General features: G+C 42.4%; 1 protein-coding gene across 6 annotated transcripts in view; it reads right to left on the bottom strand.

Moving 5' to 3' along the window:
- Nucleotides 1–24,835, bottom strand: part of LOC125446472 (large proline-rich protein BAG6-like) — a 96,585-nt gene that overhangs the window by 50,948 nt on the left and 20,802 nt on the right. For 3 of the 6 annotated variants that reach the window (XM_048520070.2, XM_048520069.2, XM_048520073.2), the window contains exons 4-5: nucleotides 22,402–22,613; nucleotides 20,871–20,948 (exon numbers count right to left, since the gene is read on the bottom strand). In XM_048520070.2, the coding sequence (XP_048376027.2) occupies nucleotides 20,871–20,948; nucleotides 22,402–22,613 (290 nt within the window). The remainder of the gene's footprint in view (nucleotides 1–20,870; nucleotides 20,949–22,401; nucleotides 22,614–24,835) is intronic. The other 3 variants (XM_048520071.2, XM_048520074.2, XM_048520075.2) reach the window with 2 other exon arrangements.

Raw genomic sequence — 24,835 nt, forward strand, 5'->3', positions numbered from 1 at the left:
GGTAAACATCAAGATTTCGATCAATGTTTCAGAACCAGAAACAATATGTTAGATTTAACAAAATAAAAACTGAAAGAACTGCAGATGCTGTAAATCGGGAACAAAAACAAAGTTGCTGGAAAAGCCCAGCAGGTCTGGCAGCATCTGTGAAGGCAAAAAAAAAAAAAGAGTTAACGTGTTGGGACCTCTTCCTCAGAAAAGATTTAACAAATTCTCTTTCCTTACATACAGCAAGTACGTTTAATTACATCTTCATGTTCTTTCTCTCTTGAGAAGAAATTCTTCCTTTTTTAAAAGTTAAGTCTTGAGATGTTGAATTGAGCTGCTAAAGTCTACGTGGTGTTGACATGCTCAGTGATATTTGGAAGAGAGTTCCAGGATGTTGATTCATCAATAGTGAAGGAATGGCAATATATTTTGGGGTCAAGATGATGTCTGTGGCAGGAGAAGAACTTGCAGATGATAATGCTCCCATAAGCCAGGTTCTAAATTATCCCAACATTTATCTTGCACTTCCAGTGGAAATGTTCTACTTGTAAACTTTCTGATTCAGAACTGGCAACACTGCCATGTAACCCTGAAGCTTCCGTGAATAATCCAGATTTTTCCTTCCATCATCTTGCTTCACTGATCTATTACGCAGAAGATATCAGTGTCTTGCCTTAACCGTTTTTTGGTCCGGGATTCATCAAATCCCATTCAGCACAGGGAAGTCCAAGATTTCATCACCACGGCAGTTAAGCTCAGCACAAGACACTACTGCCCCAGTATTGCCGGATTGCATTTGAGGAACCAAGGAAAAGCTCCCCAGTCACCACCACACAGCCACTCCTTCTGGAGGCACGAAAGATTGAGGATAACTATCAGAAATCGAGAAAACTGCCCAATATGATGGAATAATGTGCTGATGTCCACACTGAGGCGTGAACAAAGCCCCTTTCCAGCAAGCTATTAGAGCATACCTGTGGAACCATACCCCAGGAAGGAGTTATTTTCAGAGGGGCACAAAATACTGGGTCTAAAATACTTGCATTTTTATTCCCAGTAGCTGGAACACACTGATATAACATAGATAACTAGACATGCTCTAAATGCAGCAAATAGCATGTGACAAACGCATTGTACAGTCAGAATGCTGTTTTTCCTTTTGTCTCCAGCCCCTCATTTCACTTATCTTCTTGGAACTGTAATGAAAATAGAACATAAAGCAGTGGTAGGGAGGTGGGAGGACTAGCTGTTGGAGCATTAAGTGCATAACGCTCACTGAATTATTCGGCCACAGGTGGTTTTGGTTTAGAACACCAAACTGTACCCTCCAAAATATATTTGCTCAAATAAATTGTTACGATGAAATGATGGCCTTATGGTTGCACCAGCAATATTGGGTAAAATGGGCTTTCATAATTCATGTGATCTGAAGCAATTCAGTAGCTCATCTAGTGATTGTAATGAGGTGGACCTCAAAATATAACTTCCCTGACTGGGGCTGTTAATCTGGTCTAATGAGAGAGCCCTGGCTGACAGACATAAGTAAGAGTATAAGGCATTCTGTTCATTCTGGCTCTGAGGGAGCTGGATCAGTGTCAAGGACTCTTCAGGCATGGATAAGGGTGACTTGGTGACAGAATATTGGCCTCTGTGAAGTTATTTCAGTGGTAATGAGAGAAAAGCATGTTGCTGGAGGAATTCCCTTGCAACAATCACAACTTTTGAGTTGGGTAAGCATTTCTGGCATCAGGCAGTGATTTGGGAGCTTGATTCATTCCACATACTGAGCCCAATTTTCAGCAGGATTGAAAGAATGCTTTTTTTTGGGCAAATGACATTGGAGCAGATGAAAATCAATGAGTAATTCTCCTGACAGCTTGTAAACCTACAGCTTTTTCAGTTATTAGGTGCCAAACATTCCCTGAGCACCAGATATCTTTCAAGAGTCGACAGATTTAGTCAAGAAATATTAAGACGCCAAGCCTCCTTTAATTCTGAGATGCAATCAATTTTATTCAATAATTTGACAATTAGGGGAATTTCTGAAGAAGGCTTGCGACCAGAAATGTCAACTTTCCTGCTCCTCTGATGCTGCCTGGCTTGCTGTGCTCCTCCAGCTCCACACTGTGGTATCTCTGACTAGGCAGTCCTCGCGATCTCCAGGAGGATCACTGTTGGGGTTTTTGACTAGGTTAAGATGACTGGTAAAGGCATGTGACTTTGGTTTAGCCTTTAAACAAGATGCTGAGACACCATTCGGTATGTGGAATTAATGGTGTAACTATGCAAAGGCACAGACTAGCTGAAGCTCAGCTGGACTCAAAACAGGCACTACAACTAGCTTTTTCATTAGAAAATGCAACAAAAAGTGGAGCATACGATTTACAGGGTATTCTAGTACAAGAGGACACCCTCGCCTGTTCTGGATAGGAGAGACAGCATCTGGGACATCAATGCCAGACAAAAGACTGCACTATAAGAGTAAGAAATTTTACTTTAGGGAATGAGGTTTGGTGTAGGAACCACGGGAATGGTCCTGCATGGGTAAGAGGCACAGTTGATACGAGGTCAGGTCCAGTGAGGGAAGTTTGGGTAGGTGTGACGGTCCTGACTATGTGAGTGGTGCAAGCTCACAAACAGTGCAGGATCAAAAGTTGTTCAGCTCAACAGACTTTCTGATTGTTCCAGAACCTGAAGGTTCTCCTTTTCCGTCACACGTGGAAGACATCTTGGAATCTGAGACGGATATGGCAGATGGTGCTGCCTCAACACCTTTGCCATCTAAAGAGGAGAATAAATTTCTTCTGAGGTGCTGAGGTAAGCTACTGTACTCAAATCAGAGGCAGAGTTGGAGGAGCTTGATCCAACGCTAAAATGCCCCAGGAGGAGCTACAAAAAAAAACCAGCCTATGTCCTTGGGCTTAGAGGGGGAAGGATGCAGTGAATGTAACATGGTTAACTAGGTGGACCTTACAGAATGAGTTCCCTGATTGGGACTGTTAACCTGGCCCAAACAGAGAGCCCTGGCTGACAGATATAAACAGGAGTGTCAAAGGTTCTGTTCACTGAAAGCTGGCTCTGAAGAAGTTGGATCAATGTCAAGGACTCTCCACATGTAAATAAAGGGTGACATGGTGACAGGATACCGGAGTTATTTCAGCACAGGCTCTTAATGGCTATGGACTGAAAACAGATTGATAAATGAAGGCAAAAGGAAATCCAGCACAGGGACATGTACTTGTCTTGTGACTCCAGTCGTAATCTGTTTTTAAAAAATATATATCAATTTGCTTATAAAGGACAGATGACACATGCAGAGCTACACAGAAACAGTACGGGATTGTGAGGCTGTTATGCACTATTTTCAGAGAGCTGGTATAGGTAATAACAGGCTGAATGGTCTCTGCGCTGCAAGATTCAAGTACAAGGACGAGTAGCGTGAGTTTCAGTGACAGTGCACAAATAAACGTACAGACTTGGAATCAAATCAATTCTTGAGGCTCACCATCATGCCAAATATAGTTGCTTGGGTAAACTACCTGTAAAAAGACTCGACAAGCAGCTGGACTATATCATAGTGCGCTGTACTACATGTCTACTGACTGCAGCCTTTGCAAAGTTCAATTCAGGATTTTGAGAGAATGGATTTGCAAACATATTTGTATTTCAAAACTGCAAAAGGAAGACAGGCACCAGTTGGAGGCGTTCAGATGCTTCACATATGGATGCTTGAGAAGGAATTACAGACTGGGTTTTAATAAAGGAATTTGCCTTACGCATTGCATAATGAATATCTGGCACAAATCTGCAGTCAAGAGTTCAGATAATACAAACAAGCAAGTTAATGCTAAGTGCTGAGTTGTTGACTGTTAACGAGATTAAGATTCTGCCTTGAAATTGCTTCAGGACGTCTCTCTCTCTCTGGTAAATGCAGAATGTGTAGGTTGAGTTCTTTGACTTTTGGCTAGATCCTATGCTGGCAGTAGCTTTATTCTTGGCAACCTTCTCTGCCATTAATGTGAAACAGTGGCGCCATGCCAGTTTAACTGGGAATTAGTTGCAGTTGATTGAAAATTGTGTGGCCCCCATCAGGAAGCTTAGTGAACTGTGCAACACAGATTTAAAGAAGTGGGAAAGATCCAAGATATATATTAAAGAAAAACTCCATCCATGGGTTCTTTTCTCCTCGCGTTCTCTTCTGGTGAATCTGTTAACTGGGTGCAGGATTAGGCCGATAGCTGACACATAAGTAGCTGCAGATCCAGATCCCTTTCTACAACCATGGGACTCCACCACAATTGTATCACAGAATCAATCAACTCACTCCCTTCAATCTCATCTACAACGAACGCCCCGGTTGATAACACTCAACCTCATGAATCACAAGTCCCACTCAATGGGTGAGCTTGTACGAATGATGCTTCTGAGGGAATGCTGCACACAACTGGATACACCGTCTTTCTGGTGAAAGGTTAAACCAAGGCCCCATTCATCCCAGGGCAGTAATTTAAGGAAGAGCAGCAAGTTCGCCTCGCTCTCGGTCAATATTTATCCCTCAGTCAACATCACAAAATAAAATCAGTGATCATCACATTGCGGCTTATGGGAATTTCCCACTATGTTTCATTGGCAGTAAAACATTCTGATATGTCTAATAGTCAAAAACGCATTCCCTAAATACAAAATAACAAAGTGTGAAGCTGGATGAACACAGCAGGCCAAGCAGCATCTCAGGAGCACAAAAGCTGACGTTTCGGGCCCGGACCCTTCAGACAGGGGGATGGGGACAGAGTTCTGGAATAAATAGGGAGAGAGAAGGAGGCAGACCGAAGATGGAGAGAAAAGAAGATAGGTGGAGAGGAGAGTATATGTGGGGAGGTAGGGAGGGGATAGGTCAGTCCAGGGAAGACCGACAGGTCAAGGAGGTGGGATGAGGTTAGTAGGTAGGAAATGGACGTGCGGCTTGAGGTGGGAGGAAGGGATGGGTGAGAGGAAGAACAGGTTAGGGAGGCGGAGACAGGCTGGGCCGGTTTTGGGATGCAGTGGCCCTAACCTCTCTTTTACCTTTTCATAATTTGGTGCTATGTCAATTTCCCATAGAGGCACTAAAATACAATTTCTGGGGATAGGTTGTCTACAAATATTCACTTCATTTTCACTGACTCCCACAGTTACCACAACTACATTTTGTCACACCTTGTTTCCTGCAAAGAGTCCATTCCATTTTCCCAGTTTCTCCATTGCATTGTCCCGACTTATAGAATCTTCTACTGGGGTTCTCTAACTCATTTTCCCTCAAACAAAGACCCAATCCCGTTTTAACAAAGTGTGGGACTGGACAAACACAGCAGGCCACGCAGCATCTTAGGAGCACAAAAGCTGACGTTTCGGGCCTAGACCCTTCATCAGACCCGTTTTGTCCTTTTTCACTGCTCACACTTATATGTTTTACACATGAGCCTCTCAGTCAGAAAGCACAGAAAAAGGTCCTTCAGCCCATCAATTTTGTACTGGTCAAAAACAAACACCTAACTATTCCAATCCCATTTTCCAGCACTTGGACCATATCCCTGTATGCCTTGGAATCACATCCTCCTTCTACCTCCATTATCACTGCCTTTGCCTTTTGCTCAGGGCACCCTCAGAATCTGTTCTTCTTGCTCCTCCTCTCCCACAGTCTACGATATTAAAAACTACAATTTTCCACCCCCTTTTAGTTCAGAAGAAGTCATGCTAAAGTTGAAACTTTAACTCTTATTTTTCTCTTCATAGATGCTGCTCGACCTGCTGAGCTTCTCCAGCACATTTATTTTATTTCAGGTTTCCAGCAACTGCAGCATTTTGATTTTATCCTTAAAAGAACTTCTTGATTTATCCAGAACAGACATAAAGGCAAGTGTCTTTCTTCATACGTCACAGAAGGTCCACTGTATATGCACCAACTCATAGAAGTGCTCTCCTATTATTCCTGCTTACTGGCTCTTTTTACATAGCCCTGCAAGTATTTCCTATTCAAACATATAGTCAAAGCGTCTTTAGAATTTTGCTATTAATTATGCTTCTATCCTTTCAAGTACTTTATTCAAGTTGTAAATTTAATTACAGAATAAATCATCTCCCTTTCATGACCAGTTCTATCTTTTTATTCGTTCATAGGATATAAACAGCAACGACAAGGCAAGCATTTGCTGCCTTCCTAACTGCCCTCGAGAAAACAACGGTGAGCAACTTCTTGAATTATTGCAGGCCTTGTGGTGTAAGGAATGGACACAGATACAGTAAAGGAATAGCCACAATGACCTCTGGTTACTGATTCATTATTATTCTTGTTTGAATGGGTGCTGTTCCATATGCCATGCTGGCACGGTGGCTCAGTGATTAGCACTGTAGCCTCATAGCACCAGGGACCCGGGTTCGATCCCACCCTGAGGTCTGTATGGAGTTTGCATGTTCTCCCCGTGTCTGCATGGGTTTCCTCCCACATTCCAAAGATGTGCAGGCTAGGTGGATTGGCCAAGCTAAATTGCCCATAGTGTTCAGGGGTGTGTGGGCTATAGGGGGATAGGACTGGGTGGGATGCTTCAAGGGGCGGTGTGGACTTGTTGGGCCGAAGGGCCTGTTTCCACACCATAGGGAATCTAATCTATCATCACAGTTCAAATTACCTGCAAAACACTTCGGCATAACCCAAGGTTCTGTGCAAGTTTTTTTTGTTTCATTTTTATTTCGTTTATTCTATCAAAACTCTTCATGATTTTGAACACCTCTGTTAAAGGCCCCCCTGAAGCTATTTTTAACAGTGTGAGGTTATCACAGTGGATGTCCAAGGAGACCTGGGGGCTCAGTTATGTAGATTTTTACAATGTCATGAACAGGTGCTGAAAATGATCAAGAAAACTAATGGAACATTTGCCTTTATATCTCAAGGACTGGAGTATAAGGACACAGAAGTTGCAATTGTACAAAACCCTGGACTATTTGGAGTACTGAGAGCAGATCTGGGCACCACATCTTAGGAAGGATATATTAGACTTGGAAGGAGAACAACGTAAGCGTACAACAATGAAGCCTGGACTTCAGGGGTTAAGTTATGAAAACAGATTGTACAAATTAGCCCAGTTTTCTATAGAATTTAGCTGAAAAAAAGAGCAAACTGATCAAGGTCTTCAAGACTGGGTAAGCAATTTCATTGGTGAGGACTCAAGATGAGTGGCATAGTCTGAGAATCAGGGCCAGATCTTCCAAGAGAGATGTTAGAAGCATTCTATATACAAAAGGTGGTAGACACTTGGAGCTCAGTCCACAAATGAGAGTGAATGCAGGATGAGTTGTGAATTTTAAATCTCAAATAGGTCATCTTTTTGCCAGGCAAAGGGATATGGGTCAAAGACGGGTATATGGAGTAAGGCAACAGAACAGGCTTGCAGGGCTGAATAGTCTACTCGTGTTCCTATGTTTCTAATAGGTAATACACTTCAGTTTCATCACACTGCTAGTAGTGTGTCCAGCAGATGCCTCACAGTGCCTTCTGCATCTTCACTCAGTAGCCAGTTCTGGTCAGTAATGTCACTGCTCAACTGAGAGGTCACCTCTGCACTTTCCCACAACATAAAAGAACACGTGTCTATTTATTCATCTTTGTAAAACAAAACAATTTTCTGGCGCCTCAGATTTTACATCCCCATCTGCTCCCTCTTCCCTTTCTGCTCTCATCCTAGGTGGCCTTTTGCATTATCTGCCTCTAGCCTGTGGGATGTTTTTGCAATGCAGGAGAAATGATTAAGTTAAAAAAACAATTTTTAATTACATCTCAGAGCTTGTTTTAAATGCTGCAGACGCCTAATGGATTGTATTTGCCTGCATGCGGATTGACTACTTGCTTAGGCAAGATTTTGGCCTTTAAGCTAACTAGTTATTCATGAATTTCATCACACTTTTGCTCTGATCCAATCAGCAGCACTTGTATTTCCAAGAATCAGTCAAACCCCATCCTTTTACTGGCAATAAATTTCACAACAAAACAATGAAAAAATTCCCCGCTGGTTTCATGAAATATGGAGGCTTTTTTATGAAAGCAGCTTCCTGTTCTTTCTTTTCCTATTCTCCCTTCCAGTGAATCTCATCTTGTGGAGGTATCACATCCTTGTAACAAAGTATCAAATTATGTTGTGATTTTGACCAACACGAACAGTCCCCACTCATTCCTCGACCAATCTGCAGCTAATCATAGGGACCAGCTCAGACATTTGAGCTGGACCACCCTCATTTTGTTCTCTTCACATTCATCCAGTCACAACCTAAGACTAATGTCTTCTCACCCTCTCCTCAAATAGTTTCCTCTGAAGTTCTACTCAGCAAATATCACTTGTCTCCTCACACTCCTCATGGACAAGTTCCCCTTCTGAAAACAGACCATATTTTCACAGGTACACCACTTCTCTCTCCAGCAGGGTGCTGGCTTTTGTTTGATGATAGTCTACTGAACAGATGGTTGCTGTTGCATTGCATAGCTGTCATTGTACTGAGGAAGTCAAATGGTCATTCTCCAGTGATGAGTGAAAATGAAAGGGTAATCAACTGTCAGCTCAATCAGAGCAAGACCAAGCCTCCCATCACCCAGTGCCCAGACAAGCTTGGAGGAGTTGTCACTAGTCTCTGGTGCAAACACAAACGATCGCTACATCCTGAGACTATCTATCCCAACATGGAGGCACCGAGAAAGATTACAATGTTGGTCAAGGGCAAGATCAATTCTACGATCTTCCACTTGAACACATCTGGTTCAAATAAGGAACATAACCCGAGGAATCAGCATCCCCCCTCCCGTCCCCAAAACCAAGAGTGTCAGCATATTCAAGTTTTAGATGTAGTGTGGCAGGAGACGAGGGGTCATGGCGCAAATATCCTGATACTGCAGTTAAGCAAAACAGCAGAAGCTCATTGTGGATAAAATAGGGCATCAAATATGATACCTCTCTAAATTCCGGTGCTCAATAGGACACCAGATGAAACCAGACTTGTGCTTCTACAGCTGCCCTGAAATAAACTTCATAAGGACCTGATCTGGTCAATGAACAATCACCGCTTCTTACAGACCTTGAAAAGATGCAGGTACCGTTACAACATTAAAGACCTAATTGGACAGGTACATGAATAGGGGCCATTTAGAGGCAAATGGAACTTGCTTAGTTTGGGAAACTTGGTCAAGCATGGACAACTTGGACCAAAGGGTCTGTTTCCATGCTGTATGACTTTAAATAAAATGAAGCCAGATCATACTAACAGAGCAGTTTTACATTGCTATAAATGGCCATCTTCTCAGATGATCTTTAAACCATGAAACACAAGGTCACGTCATCACGCTGATGAAGGTTTATAAGAGAATTCAGTGATCAAATGCTGGTTAGACAAAGTGCACACATTGAAGGCGATTAGAATTATGTCATCTTTGCATACAAACTGTAGTTAAATTACAGAATTCTTTGCAACAATGCACTGCTATGTCCATTGATATTTTTAAAGAGGGAATAAAGTGGAAAGTGTATGGGAGTGAGAAGGAAGAGATGAAGAAGTTGAAGAAGCAAGAGTTGAAGAGGGAAAATTGATAAGCCCTTTGGGCTGTGACAGTCTATCATCCCAGGATTGTTAGATCTATTATTCTTCTGCTGAGGTGGCGTAGTGGAACCTTTCAAGGCCAGCCAATCAAATGATATTAAGAACGCAGTAGACAACGTCATTCAAATTACAGGTTAAAACCAGTAGTTTGTTTTCCCTTAGAAAAGGTAGGTAATTGATAACATCAATTAAAATTCTGACTAAAGAACACACTGTTCCTGGATAGCTATCTGTACATTCCAAATGACTGCTCGCCTGTTCTCTTGAAATACCTTACAGTGATAGGAATGCTACACTTGAATTGCAATGGAGCAGAAATGCATGAATCAAAGACAGACAGATACAGATGCTGATACATAGCTTACATTAAAAGAATTCCAAGCAATACCTTTCTGAAGAGTCATTCCAAAAATTGATCCAACATATCGCAGAGAACAATCCGATTTGGCTTTGTGCCCAAGTATGTTAAACTCTTCATCTCAAATGTAATTACACTACCCACATGCAAAGCTAAAGGCAGAGACTGTGGAAGAGTAATTTCCAAATTTAAAGGATTTCTAGTATGCTTGCAGTTTGTTGTGCTGAGGATTTCAGAGTTTCCCCACTGTAGATATTTTACTTTACCTCAATGGAAAGCAAAAAGGGGACACGGCACAGAAGTCCAGCTCCAGTGGCAAACCCATAACCAGGCTAGTCATAAGTGAAGCTGCAGAGGTGCATCAATTTCAAGGAACAGTCCCATCAAGAATTGCTAAATACTCCAGCTAACACTCAAACAACTTGGCAATTTGGACTCTACATGCGTTGCCTGAGTTTAATAATTTAAACTCAACGGTAATTTTATTACTCTAGGATTAGCACATATGGAATTCATTCCTTACCAACCAAGTATGAGTGGACAAATAATGTAGAAAGAAAAGGAAGAAAGACAGAGACATTTTACCTTGAGTAGGTATACTAACAGAGACACTGTCTATTTATGAAAGTTACAGTAACCTTGAAACAACGGTGAGATCCCAAGAGGCCAGTGAACAAAAGTAGTTTCAGTGGTTTGCGCTGTGGAAGTTTAGAAAATAGGGGCAGGAATAGGCCATTCATTGCATCGATCCTAATCTGCCATTCAACACGGTTGATCCTTTATTTCAATACCACATTCCTGTTCTCTCCCCAAACATCATTGGCCTCCAGAAAAGTAACTTTTGTTTTCTTGAAATACATTCAGTCACTTGGCCTTGAAAAAGTTGCCCCTCAGGTCCCTTTTTAAATCTTTCTCCTCTCACCTTAAACCTATGCTCTCTAATTCTGAACTCACCTATCCTGGGAAAAGTACCTTGGCTATTCACCCTACCTATGCCTCTCATGATTTTACAAACCTCTATAAGGTCACCCCTCAGCCTCTGATGCTCCAGGAAAAATAGCCCCACCCTACTCAGCCTCTCCCCATAGTTCAAACCCTCCAGACCCAGCAACATCCTTGGTAAATCTTTTTTGAATCCTCTCAGGTTTAACGACATCTTTATTATAGAAGGGCAAGCAGAATTGCATGCTGTATTCTGAAAGTGGCCTCACCAATGTCCAGTAAGCCACAACATGACATCTCCACTCCTATGTTCAATGCCCTGAGTAAGAAAAGCAAGGGTACCAAATGTCTTCTTCATACCCGGTCTACCTATGACTCTAACTTCAAGGAACTAGGTCTGTGTGTCTGGCAACACTCCCCAGGGTCTTACCATTAAGTGCACAATTTCTGCCCTGGTTTGTCTTTACCAAAATGCAACAGCTCACACTTACCCAAATTAAACTCCAAATGTCAAAGGCTATTTGCCTATTTGATCAAGGTCTGGTTGAAGTTGGAGATGATAATCTTCATTGGCCATTACACTGCCAATTTTCGTGTCATCTGCAAACTTACTAACCATACTGACTGTTTCAATGAGATCGCCTTTCATTCTTACAAGTTTCAGTAAGTATAGGCCCCAGCAACTTTAATCTTTCCAAACAGGTCAAACCTGCCATCCCAGGAAGCAGTCTGGTCAACTTTTGCTGCACTCAATCTATGGCAAGAATGCTTTATTAGATAAGTAGACCTAAACTGCATACAATACCCCAGCTGCGGTCTAACTGAGGCCTGGTACTGCTGCTAAGAGTTTCTAGCTCCTGTACTTAAATCCTCTTACAACAGAGGCCAACATACTATTTGCCTTCCTATCTACTTGCTTCCAGTGACCAGTGTACAAGGACACCTGGGTCCCTTTGTACATCAGAATTTCGCAATCTGTCACCATTTAAATAATACTGTCATTGTTTTCCAACCAAACTGGACAACTTCATTCCAATACACTTTATACCACATTTGCCACACATTTCCCTACTCACTCAACAGAATCATCCTGAAATCTCTCAATATCCTCCTCACCACTCAAACCAGCCGAGCTTTATGTTGTCAGAAAATCTGGAAGTACGTAATTTGATTCCCTCACCCAAATCGTTAACAGGTATATACATAGTACATATATACACACATGTATATATGGCTGGAGGCCAAACATTGATCCGTGGCACATCACTTGTCCTCCACTCCAGAAAACCCATTTATTCCTGACTGGTTATCAGACATGAAATGGCAATCATTGTTGGTCATCAGTAATCTCAGATCCAGGGCATCTCTGCAGGTGGTCCTCAGGTGAGTGGCCTAGGCACAAACAACTTCAGTTGCTTCAATGATTTTCCCTCCCTCAGAAAGTTCAGAACTGGGGATGTTCGCTCATAATCACAATGTTCAGCACCATTTGTGACTCCTCAGATGCTGAAGCAATCCATGTTCAAATACAATATCCAGGCCAGGGCTGACATGTAACCAATAACATTTGTGCCACGCAAATGCTAGGCGATGTCTCTTATTGGAAATGGTCAATCCAATCACCGTCCCTTGACATTCAATGGTGTTACCACCACCAAATCCCCATTTTCAGCAACGTTGGGGTTACCATTGACCAGAAAATCTGCTGGACTTGCAACATAAACACAGTGGCTACAACAGCGGATCAGGAGCTCAAAATACTGTTGAGTCACTCACCTCCCGAGTCCCCCAAAGCCTCTTTGCTTTCCATGAGGAACAAGTCAAGAATGCAACAGAATACTCTCCAAATGCCTGGATGGGTGCAACTCCAATAACATTCAAGGAAATTAACAACATCCAGAACAAAGCCGCCCACTTGAAAAGCGCCATATCTACAAGTATCCACTCCCTGCATTACTGATGCTCTGTCACAGTGTGTAAACGACAAGACACACTGCAGAAATTTACCAAAAATCCGAAGATAGCACTTTCCGAACACATGATCACTTCCATCTAGAATGACAAGGGCAGCAGATACATGAGAATACCACCACCTGCAAGCCCCACGCTATCCTGACTTGGAAATAAGTCACAGTTCCTTACTGTTGCTGGGTTAAAATCCTGGACACTGTGATTCTACCTACTGCATGGGGACTGCAGCAGTTTGAGAAGCCAGCTCTCCGCTACCTTCTCAAGGGCTAGTACCTATTGGAGGAAAGGGTGCTAAATGTTGGCCAGCAAGTGGCATCCTCTAGTGAATTAAAAAACAAAAATCTGCTGTTCTTAACTAGCCTACAGTGATACCGCACTCTTAACTGCCTTCTGAAAAGGCCCAAGCAAGCTACTCAGTGCAAGGGAAATTAGGAATGTGCTCAAATGCATGGCTGCTAACATTTAACTGAAGGTGTGTTTCTGTTTTAAAAGTAACTAGATCTGCGCAGGAGTGACTTGTGACATTAAACTCGACAGAATACTTTGTATAAGAACATTCTGGTAATTGACACAGTAGGCCAGGAGCAGTGAAAATATAATTGGGTGAAAGAGATCATTCATCCATGTTGCAAAATGCCTCGTTCACCAGCTAGCTCCTTTCTTATGGATTCTTGGCTCAGTTCACTGCCTGAAGTAGCATAGTACCACACGTTCTTTTGGGAGGTGATCCTCCTGCTCTTAATCCTAAATTTGTTTTCGCTATTCTCACCTTCGCCTTTCAGCATGGCTACTGCACCTTCCAATCTGATTGAAGATTTGAGAATGAACAAATCCAACCCTTTCAATAGCATGGGACGCTTGCTTTTTCCACAGGACAGATGCACAAGCATTGCAGGGATGGAGAGATCAAGGTCACATCTTCACAATTATTACATGGTGCAACTTAAATAATCTTCTTTGGAAGTAGCAATTCCAATGCATGGTAGAAAATACATGCCATCACTGTTGCCCACCCCCACAACCCTATTGATGTCAAAGGTATTGCTCAAATGGACAGAAAGCTTTGTGTATAAATCCTCACCACCTCTCATACCTCTAATTCAATTTACTCAGTGTCTAACTTCACTCAATGGATTACTGTAAAAGACAGTCACTGATGTAGACCTTTACAATCCCCTTTGGGGAATCACAAACCAAAAGAACCAAATTTACTGAGTGACTCCCAGACAAATAAATTACCATCAAGATTCCACTTTGTGTATCTCTTACTTGAACATAAATCAGAACCAACACAAGCTAAATTATTTTACATGAAAATGATGTTTCAAAAAACCGCTAAAGTCTACTTAAATTATAGATACAAAGATATGTCTCATATTACTCCCCTCATGAATGAGGAGCCACATGCAAGCTCTTACAGCCTTTCCAACTCAGTTTCTGGAATGCAGGATTCTCTCACTTTCTCACTAAATTTATCGTCCAATTCTCTTCTGCCGACATTAACAACCCTTTGTCTTTTGCACTGCTCCTCTGTCAGAACTATTAACAACAATTTTCCCACACCTTTCAGCTTTGTAAAAGTTGTACTGGACTCAAAATGTTCAACTGTTTATTCTCTCCAAAGATGTTGCCAAACCTAAGTTTCTGTAGCATTTCTGTTTGTTTCAATTTCCAGCATCCACAGCATTTTGCTTTCAATTAATTTATCCCTCAAGTCACATCAGCCACCAATTGCTTTCTATTCAAGGCTCCCAGTTATGACTAGACAAGACACATATCTATGAACCCAGGTGATGTAGGTTTCCTAAACTCCCTTTGCAATCAATGCACGAACAAAAGCTGGTTGACTATCTGGTTTTTTGTACACCTATTCACACTGGAGTGACTTCCTTTTAGCTCAGTCATTTTCTTACTTCCACAATAACTTCTGAAATTCTGATTATCACCTTGCTACCGAACAAGGGGAAAAAAGCACCTTGCAGTGAACTTGCCTTGTATCTAAATACTCCAGGAAAATGACAACTGAATCTCACTGCAATAATTTTGAGTATGCATCTGCATATTCATGACCTTTTGCATCTAACTCTTCTTTGTGTCTGCAAGACACAAGGCTCCTGGTGTTGAACTTCCTGCTTGTTGGCAGTGTTTCCAGCTCATATTACATGGATCAGGATTTCTTATTATTCAAGAAGATAATATTCAATGGATTACAAAGGGTACAGACTGGTTAACTAACAGAAAGCAAAGACTGGAGATAAATGGGTGTTTTCTGGTTGGCGTTCAATGACTAGTGGTGTGCCTCAGGGCTCAGTGTTGGGACCGCAGTTGTTTTCAGTTTACATAGATGATTTGGAGTTAGGCACCAGTGTGTGTCAAAGTTCAAAGATGACACTAAGACGGGTGTTAGAGCAAAGTGTGCAGAGGACACTGAAAGTCTGCAGAGGGATATAGACAGGTTAAGTGCATGGACAAGAATCTGGCAGATTGAGTACAGTATTGGTAAATGTGAAGTCATCCATTTTGGTAGGAATAACCATAAAATGGGCTATTTTTTAAATGGTGAAAAATCGCAGCATGCTGCTGTGCAAAGGGATCTGGGTTTCCTTATGCATGAATCACAAAGTTGGTTTGCAGGTGTGGCAGGTAATTCAGGTGGCAAACAGAATATTGCCTTTCATTGATAACAAGGTGTATAGCTGGATGAACACAGCAGGCCAAGCAGCAGAGAAGCAGGAAAGCTGACGTTTCAGGCCTAGACCCATTGCTAGGGGGAAGGAGTTTAAAAACAGGGAGGTTCTGCTGCAACTGAATGGGGAGCTGGTGAGGCCATATCTGGAGTACTGAGACAGTTTTGGTCTCCTTTACTTGAAAAAGGATGGACTGGAGCGGATGCAGAGAAAGTTCAATGGTTGATTCAGAGTTGAAAGTGTTGGCTTATGACGAGAAATTGAGTAGACTGGGACTATAGACATTGGAAGTTAGAAGAATGAGGGGACACTTTACAGAAACATATAAAATTATGAAGGGAAAAGAAAAGATAGAAGCCGGGAGGCTGTTTCCACTGGCGGGTGAAACTAGAACGAGACAGCATGGCTTCAAAATGAGGGTGCAGAAATTTAGCTATGAGTTGAGGAGGAACTTCTTCACCTGAAGGGTTGTGAATCTGTGCAGTCTGCTGCCTAGTGAAGCAGTTGAGACTACTTTGTTGAATATTTTTAAGGTAAGGATAGATAGATTTTTGAACAGTAAAGAAATTAAGGATTATCGAGAGCGAAGTTAAGTGGAACTGAGTCCATGAAAACATCAACTGTGGCCTTACTGAATGGTGGAGCAGGTTCAAGCAGCCACATTCTCCTATTTCTTATGTTCTATGTACAATTGATGCAAGAACAATTACGGAACGCACAGTCATTTTGAAGTTTGAGAGTTTCTTTGTTGTACTGCTTCCAGTCACAAACAGTTCACATTCAGCAATGGTCTCTCCACTTCGCTGCTTGAGGGCGGAATATTGGTCAGGACACCAAGCAAACTCCCAGCTCTTCTTCAAATCATGGAACTCAACAACCACGTTAACAGGTAGGTGGGAACTCAATTTAATACATGTCCAAAAGAGAATACGATAATCCAGCACTCCCTCAGTATTGCACTGACATGTTAGTTTGGGTTACACATTGGGCTCTGTAAGAGGCTCGAATAAAAAAACACTTCTGTCTGAAAAGAAAATAGCTCTGCCACCAGGGTAAAGCTGACAATCATACTAACCACAAGATGTGTTTGAATGGGGAAGGGCCTATCAACAATTTTAATTCTAACCTTCCAGAACATTAAGCTAACCATCTTTCCATTACAACATCTAGAGGTTTCTGATATGAGCTCAATGTTTTGGCAATTAAAAAAAGTCTACAGAAGTAATGACTAAGCTTGTCATTCACAGCTCTGAACATGTGTGCACTTAATCTCCTGCCTATAATATTTAAGCACTTAACATCCTTTTGAACTCAGCAGCAAGTTGTAAAATTTCAGGTTATTACTTTTTTCTGGATAATGGCTTTTGGTAAGCGTTCTGCTGTATCCATTTAACTCCAGACACATCTGCTATTTCTATACTTGTCCTGTAACTATCTCTATATCCCTTGCCTATTGTCACCTTTGACATTAAATCTCTAACCATTGCTGACCTTCTCTGCTGTTTTTTCCTCCAATATGTTTAAAAATGTTGAGTCTGTAATATTTTCCACCAAAGTTTTAGTGAATCAATCCAGTCATTCAGTTTTGGTCTGCTCCACTTTACCAGAACTATTTAGATATGAAAACAAGAAACCTGTGTTATTGGTAATGTTGCAAATCCTTGACAAACCAGGGCCCAGATCACCACAAATGCAATTGAGATCTCGCCCTTGAGGCGTATCATTCTTTGATCTCTTTCACAGTGACATCCACTGCCCACCAGTGAAATACTGCCCAGCCACAAACAGTAATGATCCATCATGATAACTGTAGACACCTACAATTTACTCCTCACTGAATGCATAAATTAAAACAACTGGATGGAAACCTGCAGCCTCTGGTTAAACTGCGATGCTACCTTTAGCCACGAGGCCTCAAAGTAGCTTCAACTGGGCCCCCAGCACGAGGGTATTATCGCCCCCAAGTGCTAAAATCAGGAAGCAAAGGGAACCATGCATCCACATACTTCCCACAGCGCTGCATGCAGGGTTCAACACTCCAGGTTCTGGTTCCCATTTCCTTTAAAAAAAGCCCCATTTAAAAATAGCCTTTCTGCCCACTCACTGATACCCAGCACATTGATGCCGGGCATGGTTGTAAGTTGTTGCAGCCTGTCTGCCACGGATCTTCAGCCGCCTACCATCTTGAGAGCAAGGAGTCTATTCGCTCACTGGGTCAGACGGCAAGCTCCAACGATCTTTCAGGACTGACAGCAGACATAAAAACACACTGCTTCCTGACCAGGAAACTACACTGATAAAGTTGAGCTAATCAGCTACAAAGACTCAGGTACAGTTTTTCTCACGCCTGTAACTTGCTCTACCTGACAATAAAAGAGTAAAGAAATCTGCAGTCGTAGGACAAGATGTTGCATCTTGATCACATTAAATAAGACCCCACCAGAAAGAGGTGACTAACTCTAACCTCAAGCCACGGTGATGAAGACGCAGGGAAATGAAGCTACACTTTTGGTCGATCTACAATGCATGGGTAAACATCAATCTAACCCTCAGGGCCACGGTGTCAGCACGTCATTGTCTGCTTGTGAAACACAGATGACTTACAGCTGTCCAAAAAAAAACTCAGTAATTTCCATCCTTGCTGCCTTGTGGCCCATTGTGGGTACATTTTGGTCAGACAAAATCAGGAATGCTGGAGTTCTCTCAAATGCAGGACTCCCAAGACCACAAGTACTCAGTCGAGGTGACTTTGCTTTACTCTTGGGCACATTCACGGGATGAAGGTATGGTGAGGTACTGGAGCCACACACCCTGGAGGTTGGTCAAAGATCCCTTCAAAGATACTTGCAAGCATGATATGCAGGCCATGGTCATGAATGATCACATATCAGCAGGTTCCTAGCTGACCATGCCAGAGATTTCCACCTCCTCTGGGCAAGCTTGTACCACCATGACTTACAGCCACAGCTGCTTGAAAGATGCACCAACACTGAAAGCAACAACACAAAACACCACTTCAAGGCTTCAGGTACAGCATTTATGGCAAATGTGCATCCTTCGAAAAGGAGATGGCTAACACCTTTGTAGATGGAAAGATGTTGATAATGGTTCCACTTTCAATACAATGTCCTTGTACCTTGACACAATAGGCAAGCAGCTGTTTTTCAACAGCGTAAAGCAAATGCTTGTGAATTTTAAACCACAGGGTGTCTACAGTCAACTAGTAAACTACGTCACCTAGTGGCAGAAATCTTAGTGCAGCAATGGACTGACTGATGGAGCCAGGAAGACGCTTTGTATTATAAGTCAATGACACAACCAAATAAAAATTTATTGAAAGCATGAGCTTTGTCAGGCAGCAGCAGAACTCAAAAGGGGGAAAAGAAAACTATTTTCAAAGATTCCACAACTGCTATTTCAAGTGATCTCTTATGCAAACTGCAGCTCTTTAGGTGATGTGCTCCTACCAAATCAGCCTGGTCTGCAAATTGCTTTCATAACTGAATAGCTCAACTGCACACTCGGTTTAAGCTCACAGATGACAAATGACTGAGGAATAACACACAGCACTGAAACAGACCATTCGGCCTGACTTGGCTGGGCCTTCCTTCCGATTCCATCTCAATCTGTGAGCTCACTTTTTAATCCCTTCTCTCTCACGCACACATCTACGTTTATCCACTGGTCAACAGCAATAGATAACAGAAGAGACAACTACTTTCACACGACCTTACCATCCAGTTTGCATTATCAGGATCACTGCCTTAAGTACAAGAAATATGTTATTAGACTGTGTAATACAGAAGTATAGCTTCCTTTATTAGATAGAAAATGTTAAAACTCTCATTATTTCCCTCAAAAATATCTCAAGGCAGAGCCATCTATTTGGCTCTGCGCTCATTTTTTGTTTCTTGGGTGCCTCCGAGCCCAATCCCACTTTGACACTTACCCAAACCCTTTCAAATATTCCTTCTTCACCACCTCCCCTGCCCCACACACCAAGCTATAACCTAAACGCCCTTTAAGGATTTTCAACAATGACTCATGGCAAAGATTCTGGGCTCTAGAACTTTGCAGATGGAGGGAGCTTATTTATTTTCCCTCCAAGAGATCATGCACTTATATACTACTTGTCAAAACACGTAAGCAAATTAATCATTTGCTAATTGCGAAAATCTCATTAGGTCATCCCTCTCTTTTCTCAGCTCCCATTTCCTAACTTACATCAATTTTCATAAAACAACATCCTAGTTCATCTAGAGATAGTAGGAACTGCCAATGCTGGAGAATCTGAGATAACAGAGTATTGAGCTGGATGAACACAGCAGGCCCAGCAGCAGAGGAGCAGGAAGGCTGACGTTTCGGTTCGAGACCCTTCTTCGCCTGCTTTGTTTATTCAAGTTAATCTACTCTGATACACACCCATTACTTCTCTAATGGGTTTCCCAAAATTGCTAGGAACAAGCCAATAGGGAACAAGATCAGTCTTGATGCCACCACACTCCACCCCCACCAATTTTCGTATTCCACGCTTCTCGATCCATCCCTACTTGCCACCTTAAACGACAAACACTGTGCCCCCTCTGTTCCTTCTAAAATAGATTACTTCCAAGTGCAATATATTTCACGTGTATATTAAAACTGGTCTCTCAATTCTGTCAGCCTGTTACACAAGTGTTTTGCAAGCTTCCTCACAATTTAGTACAACTCTCATCAACTTAGCTCTAAAGAAATTCTACTTTGCTCTCTCAATGCCTGAGCAACGATAACATACATATGGAGTTAATAAGTGCAGTAGCATTACAGATGCCATCTGTCACCATCCTTTTACTATTACCCTTTCCGCAACGCATCTCTTTCCATCCAAACAGTTATATTCCCCTCAAGACCATGTGCCTCTTATGACCCTCATTGCTTGACTCACGGGTGGGATCACATCAAACATTATTCTTACACAGCCAGTAATTCCAATATCCCCTTTAACCAAGCAAATGGGTAATAACCTGAAGCTGAAATGGCACGCAGTGTGCGGCTTTCCAAGAGGCATAGTGGCAGCAATACTTGTGTGCAAAAGTGACAAAATACTCAGCCTAGACCAAAACGCCAATGAAATAAACTTGGGATGTTGCAATCAAACCGGCAATTGTACTTGATTGTAATTTAAGATTTTGTAGGGTTGGGAGCCCTGGTGAGAATTAACTCAGCTTTCAACAGTGAAAGGATAAATGTATAAAGTGCGCCAGTCAGCCTGTGTACCTGAGAGCCCCTCTCCCCACACCCCCTCAGTAAGTACAAAGACACACACTTACACTTACCCCGGTGGAAGTTGTGACTCGTGTATTCCGACCAGCCTCACCCAAACCTGCCATCACCTGCTGCACTGATTGCTGTAACAATATGGAAAGGAAACATCATCGGGACGACACTGCAGCACTCGTGTGGATGTACCCCACACCAAAAATCAGTGTCTGTTTACAGGGAACACACGTACACATGTAACAGAAAAAAAGAAACCGACACACCCTTTGTGGGCGTGCATGCATTTGTAGTTACTAGGGAGCCTTCCTAAAAGCAAGCGCGGCTACAAGATGAACGCGGGATAACTTCCACCATCTCAGCTTGCATAAGATGGTTATTTAATACGTTTACTTGGCTACTAACTGACCGTGCAACATACAATGTAACACACTACGAAAACCTGATGACATTGGTGGGCATGTCAAGGCTTCATACTACTGGAAAGTCTTGTGCAGTGCTGCTCAATGGTTTAGAATAAGAGCAGTGTTAATAGAGTCTGACAGTGAACACATGGCACTTAGAAGTGTGTTGTACGCAAGGCTTTTAAATGTGCACAGCTGAATTGTGGGCAAATGTCTAAGTTACAAGAAATGACTGCCCTCTCAAACCTGCTTATAAATGACAAGAACATTGCTCGGCTGAATTGCTGCAAATTACAGGCACATTGAAGACTAAAATAAACTATCACTCAAAACGTTAGATGAAGCATATTAGAGCTGATTGGCTCCTGTACTGCCACTGAGAAACAACTAGCTTCATAACAACATGCATCAAGTCTGATCCCTGGGAACGAAAGTGTACACAATTAAAGCAGCACAAATTAGCAACCAGTATACCAAGGCCATAATAAGATCACTGTAGAATAGGAGGAATGAGATTCTCTTGGGGTGATACAGCTTGAATACACAGTCTGGGGAAACTCCAGAAAGGGAAGGCCTGCTCCTGTTCAGCTTTCAACTCACGTTCCCTAGGCTGTATCCCAACTAAATTGTTTCCCCAAAACCCACGACCCCATAGTAATTTGGATTTACAACGTGCAACCCCCTCCCCCCCACTACAAAAAACTTCATCCAACCTATGTGATGACACCTATCAGCCATCTGCGTCCTACTTTCTAGTCTTATCCCCATAAAGCCTTGTGTCCCTCTCCTTTTAAATGAAAGACCTGTTGAAATTTTTGCCCAGGTTTTGGGCCATCCCTGCTGGACACCTATTTTGCTACACCCACTATTCATAAAGAGCCATTTAAGAGGAGCTTGACTGAGTGCAAATACCTCTTGTTGATCATGTCAAAGGTGGAGAGATGGGCCCTCAGATACATCCTCAGGCTGCTTTCAGCATCAAGGAGGTGCTCAGCACTATTTTTGACATGCAAGGAGCATGCAATAGTTAGAAAGCAGAAAGCCTGACATGCCACCTTAGGTTAAGTTAACTTTTTTTGTGGAGGGAGGGAAGGAGGCAGATTGGGGGAGGGGGGCTCACCCTGCCTCTAACCAGGTGGCTCCGCTCACTGCCTTTACTCTCAAGTTCTCCACCACTGACCTGTATTTGCTGAGGGTCTAGAAGGTTGACTGGCAAATTGAAGGTGCCCACCATCACATAACTGTTGGCATTCCTGTCGTGGGGTCCAGCTGAAGTCCCTCGCCCGGCTCCTGGGTGGGGCATGGAAGAGCCTGCCGAGGAAAGACCTCCTGACGCTGCCTGTGCCTGCGGTGGAGCACGCTCGACCAAGTGGATGACTTTGTGGTGGACATCTGAGAAGAAGCCGTAAGCGAAGAAAGTTAAAACTCAGCAGCAAGAGACACGCAACGTCTACTTTTGTTGTTTAATTTCAGTCCCACCAACAGATGGAAAAGAGAGGAATTACGATAGAAATCTTTCCACTTAGGTGGCTAACACCGATATCTCTGCCACATTGGAAACGCTTCATAAATCCCAAAAGGTCTCTCCCCGGAAACTGCATAGTCCCAAAGGTGTTGATTAACATCTTTTGTCATAACAAAACTGGCTGCTATTTCAGTTCAGGCCCAGAAACAGCACAGGTTGTTTTATTCAATGTAATCCACAATTGATTTTGTTATCATTAACAAAATAAAAAGGTCACAAGGAGCTTTAGGTTTTAAACAGAATTTGACATTTAGCCAAGGAAGATGTCAGGTGCTAAAAAGCTGGGTCAGTAGTGCGAGAAAAGAGAGTGCGCATGCAAAATAGAGGTCAAAAAGGGCTGGAGGGAATGGGGATAAGGGACAGAGGGAGTGGGTGAGAGAGGATTAGGAATGGATTATCAGGGTCTAAAGCTCAGGGTAGTTAGAAGTACAGCCAACAAGTGAGTGATGGAAATCAAAACAGCACATAAGGTCAGAATTCCAGCCCTGAGGCTGACGGAGCCACAGAAGTAGCTTACGTTTAGGAAAGGTAGTACGTGATATAGCTGAGGCAAAAGCAACGCAGGCAAGTCGACACCACCTGCTGATTTAGAGAACGTAAATAAGATAGCAACAGGTAGATCATCCCAGCATTCCCCATCCTTCGATGCATAAAATCAGTGGAGAAAATGGAACTTGGGGCCTGAATGTATTTCCTCTAATGTCAAGTTGAGCCAGTAAACAACTGAAGGCAACTGAAATCTGTCATAAGACCAAGTCTTGCAGTTTTAAAAGATTTTCGAAATTAAGTTCATGTGGTGAAACGAGATATTGTCACAATACATAAACCTCCCACCACTTCAGCTTTAACATCAATAGGCTAAAATGAAGATATACAGGAGGATGTTCTTACAGAATGTTACTGCCAATATAAATCTGTTGACGGTGTTGTTAACAGTGTGTCATGATTAATATTGCTTTAGGAGGGATTAGTTGTTAGCCATCTCAGCACAGTCTCCAACAATGCTTACCAATCAGTAGGGCAACAGGAGACTACTAAGGTCAGCAGCATTTTGCTGATAACATGTCTCTTGTATTCCTGGGACACATATTCCATTTTAATCATTTCCTCCTCCGCAGGGAAATGGCTTTACCTTCATAAAATAGTTTGGGAGGTCACACCACCTGTCACTGCCTGTGTTAATTTGAAGAGTCATCCAGCTAGTCCCATTACCAAAGTCTAGCAAACATTTGCCATTCAAGTGTTTAAATCTACTCCTGGTTGTACATTACCCTCAAACCTGCTTCACGACCTATTCAGGCAATGTATTCCTGATCACAATAACTACTGAGTTGAATATTCTTTCATGTGACCTCTAGCTCTTCTGCTAATTATCTTAAATCTGAGCCCTTTGGTTACCGTCTGCTACTGGGAACATATTTTCCTTATTTATACTGAGTAAATTCAAAGGTAAAGGTTAATCTTCAAATGGGCACACAGTTGCAAATTTCTTTTGACTTTTTACGATTTTGCTAGCAAACATTAACGTCACTGAGCACGTCGCCCATCAGTAAAGATCTTGTCAACGTATTTGGCCTTAACAGCTTTGCAAAATTCCTGCTCTCATGCAAAAACTGTCTACATTTCCACTTTTAAGACCAACTGGAACCAACTAACAGCCTATTTGTGATCTATATTTCATTTACTAATGGACACAAAAAGAACCACGCAGCATGATTCAGTGATATTGAGGAGATTGGGCCTGTATTCTCTAGAGTTTAGAAAAATAAGTGGTTATCTCAACAAAGCATATAAAGAATTCTTACAAGGGTCAACTGGATAGATGCAGGAAGGACTTGAAGACATTAAGAACTGCAGATGCTGGAAGCTACAGACAATAAGTGTGGAGCTAAAAAGGACAGCAGGTCATGCAGCATTCATGGAGCAGGAAAGTCGAGGTTTCTTTCTGAAAGCCTTTGTCAGTGTCGTCAGGATCCTGACAAACAGTTTCAGCCTGAAATGGTGGCATTCCTGCTCCTCGGATGCTGTGTGACCGGCTGTGCTTTTCCAGATGCAGGAAGGATGTTTCTTCAGGCTGGGGTAGTCTAGC

Source organism: Stegostoma tigrinum, chromosome 34, assembly GCF_030684315.1.
Source record: "Stegostoma tigrinum isolate sSteTig4 chromosome 34, sSteTig4.hap1, whole genome shotgun sequence".
NCBI classification, from domain to species: Eukaryota; Metazoa; Chordata; class Chondrichthyes; order Orectolobiformes; family Stegostomatidae; genus Stegostoma; species Stegostoma tigrinum.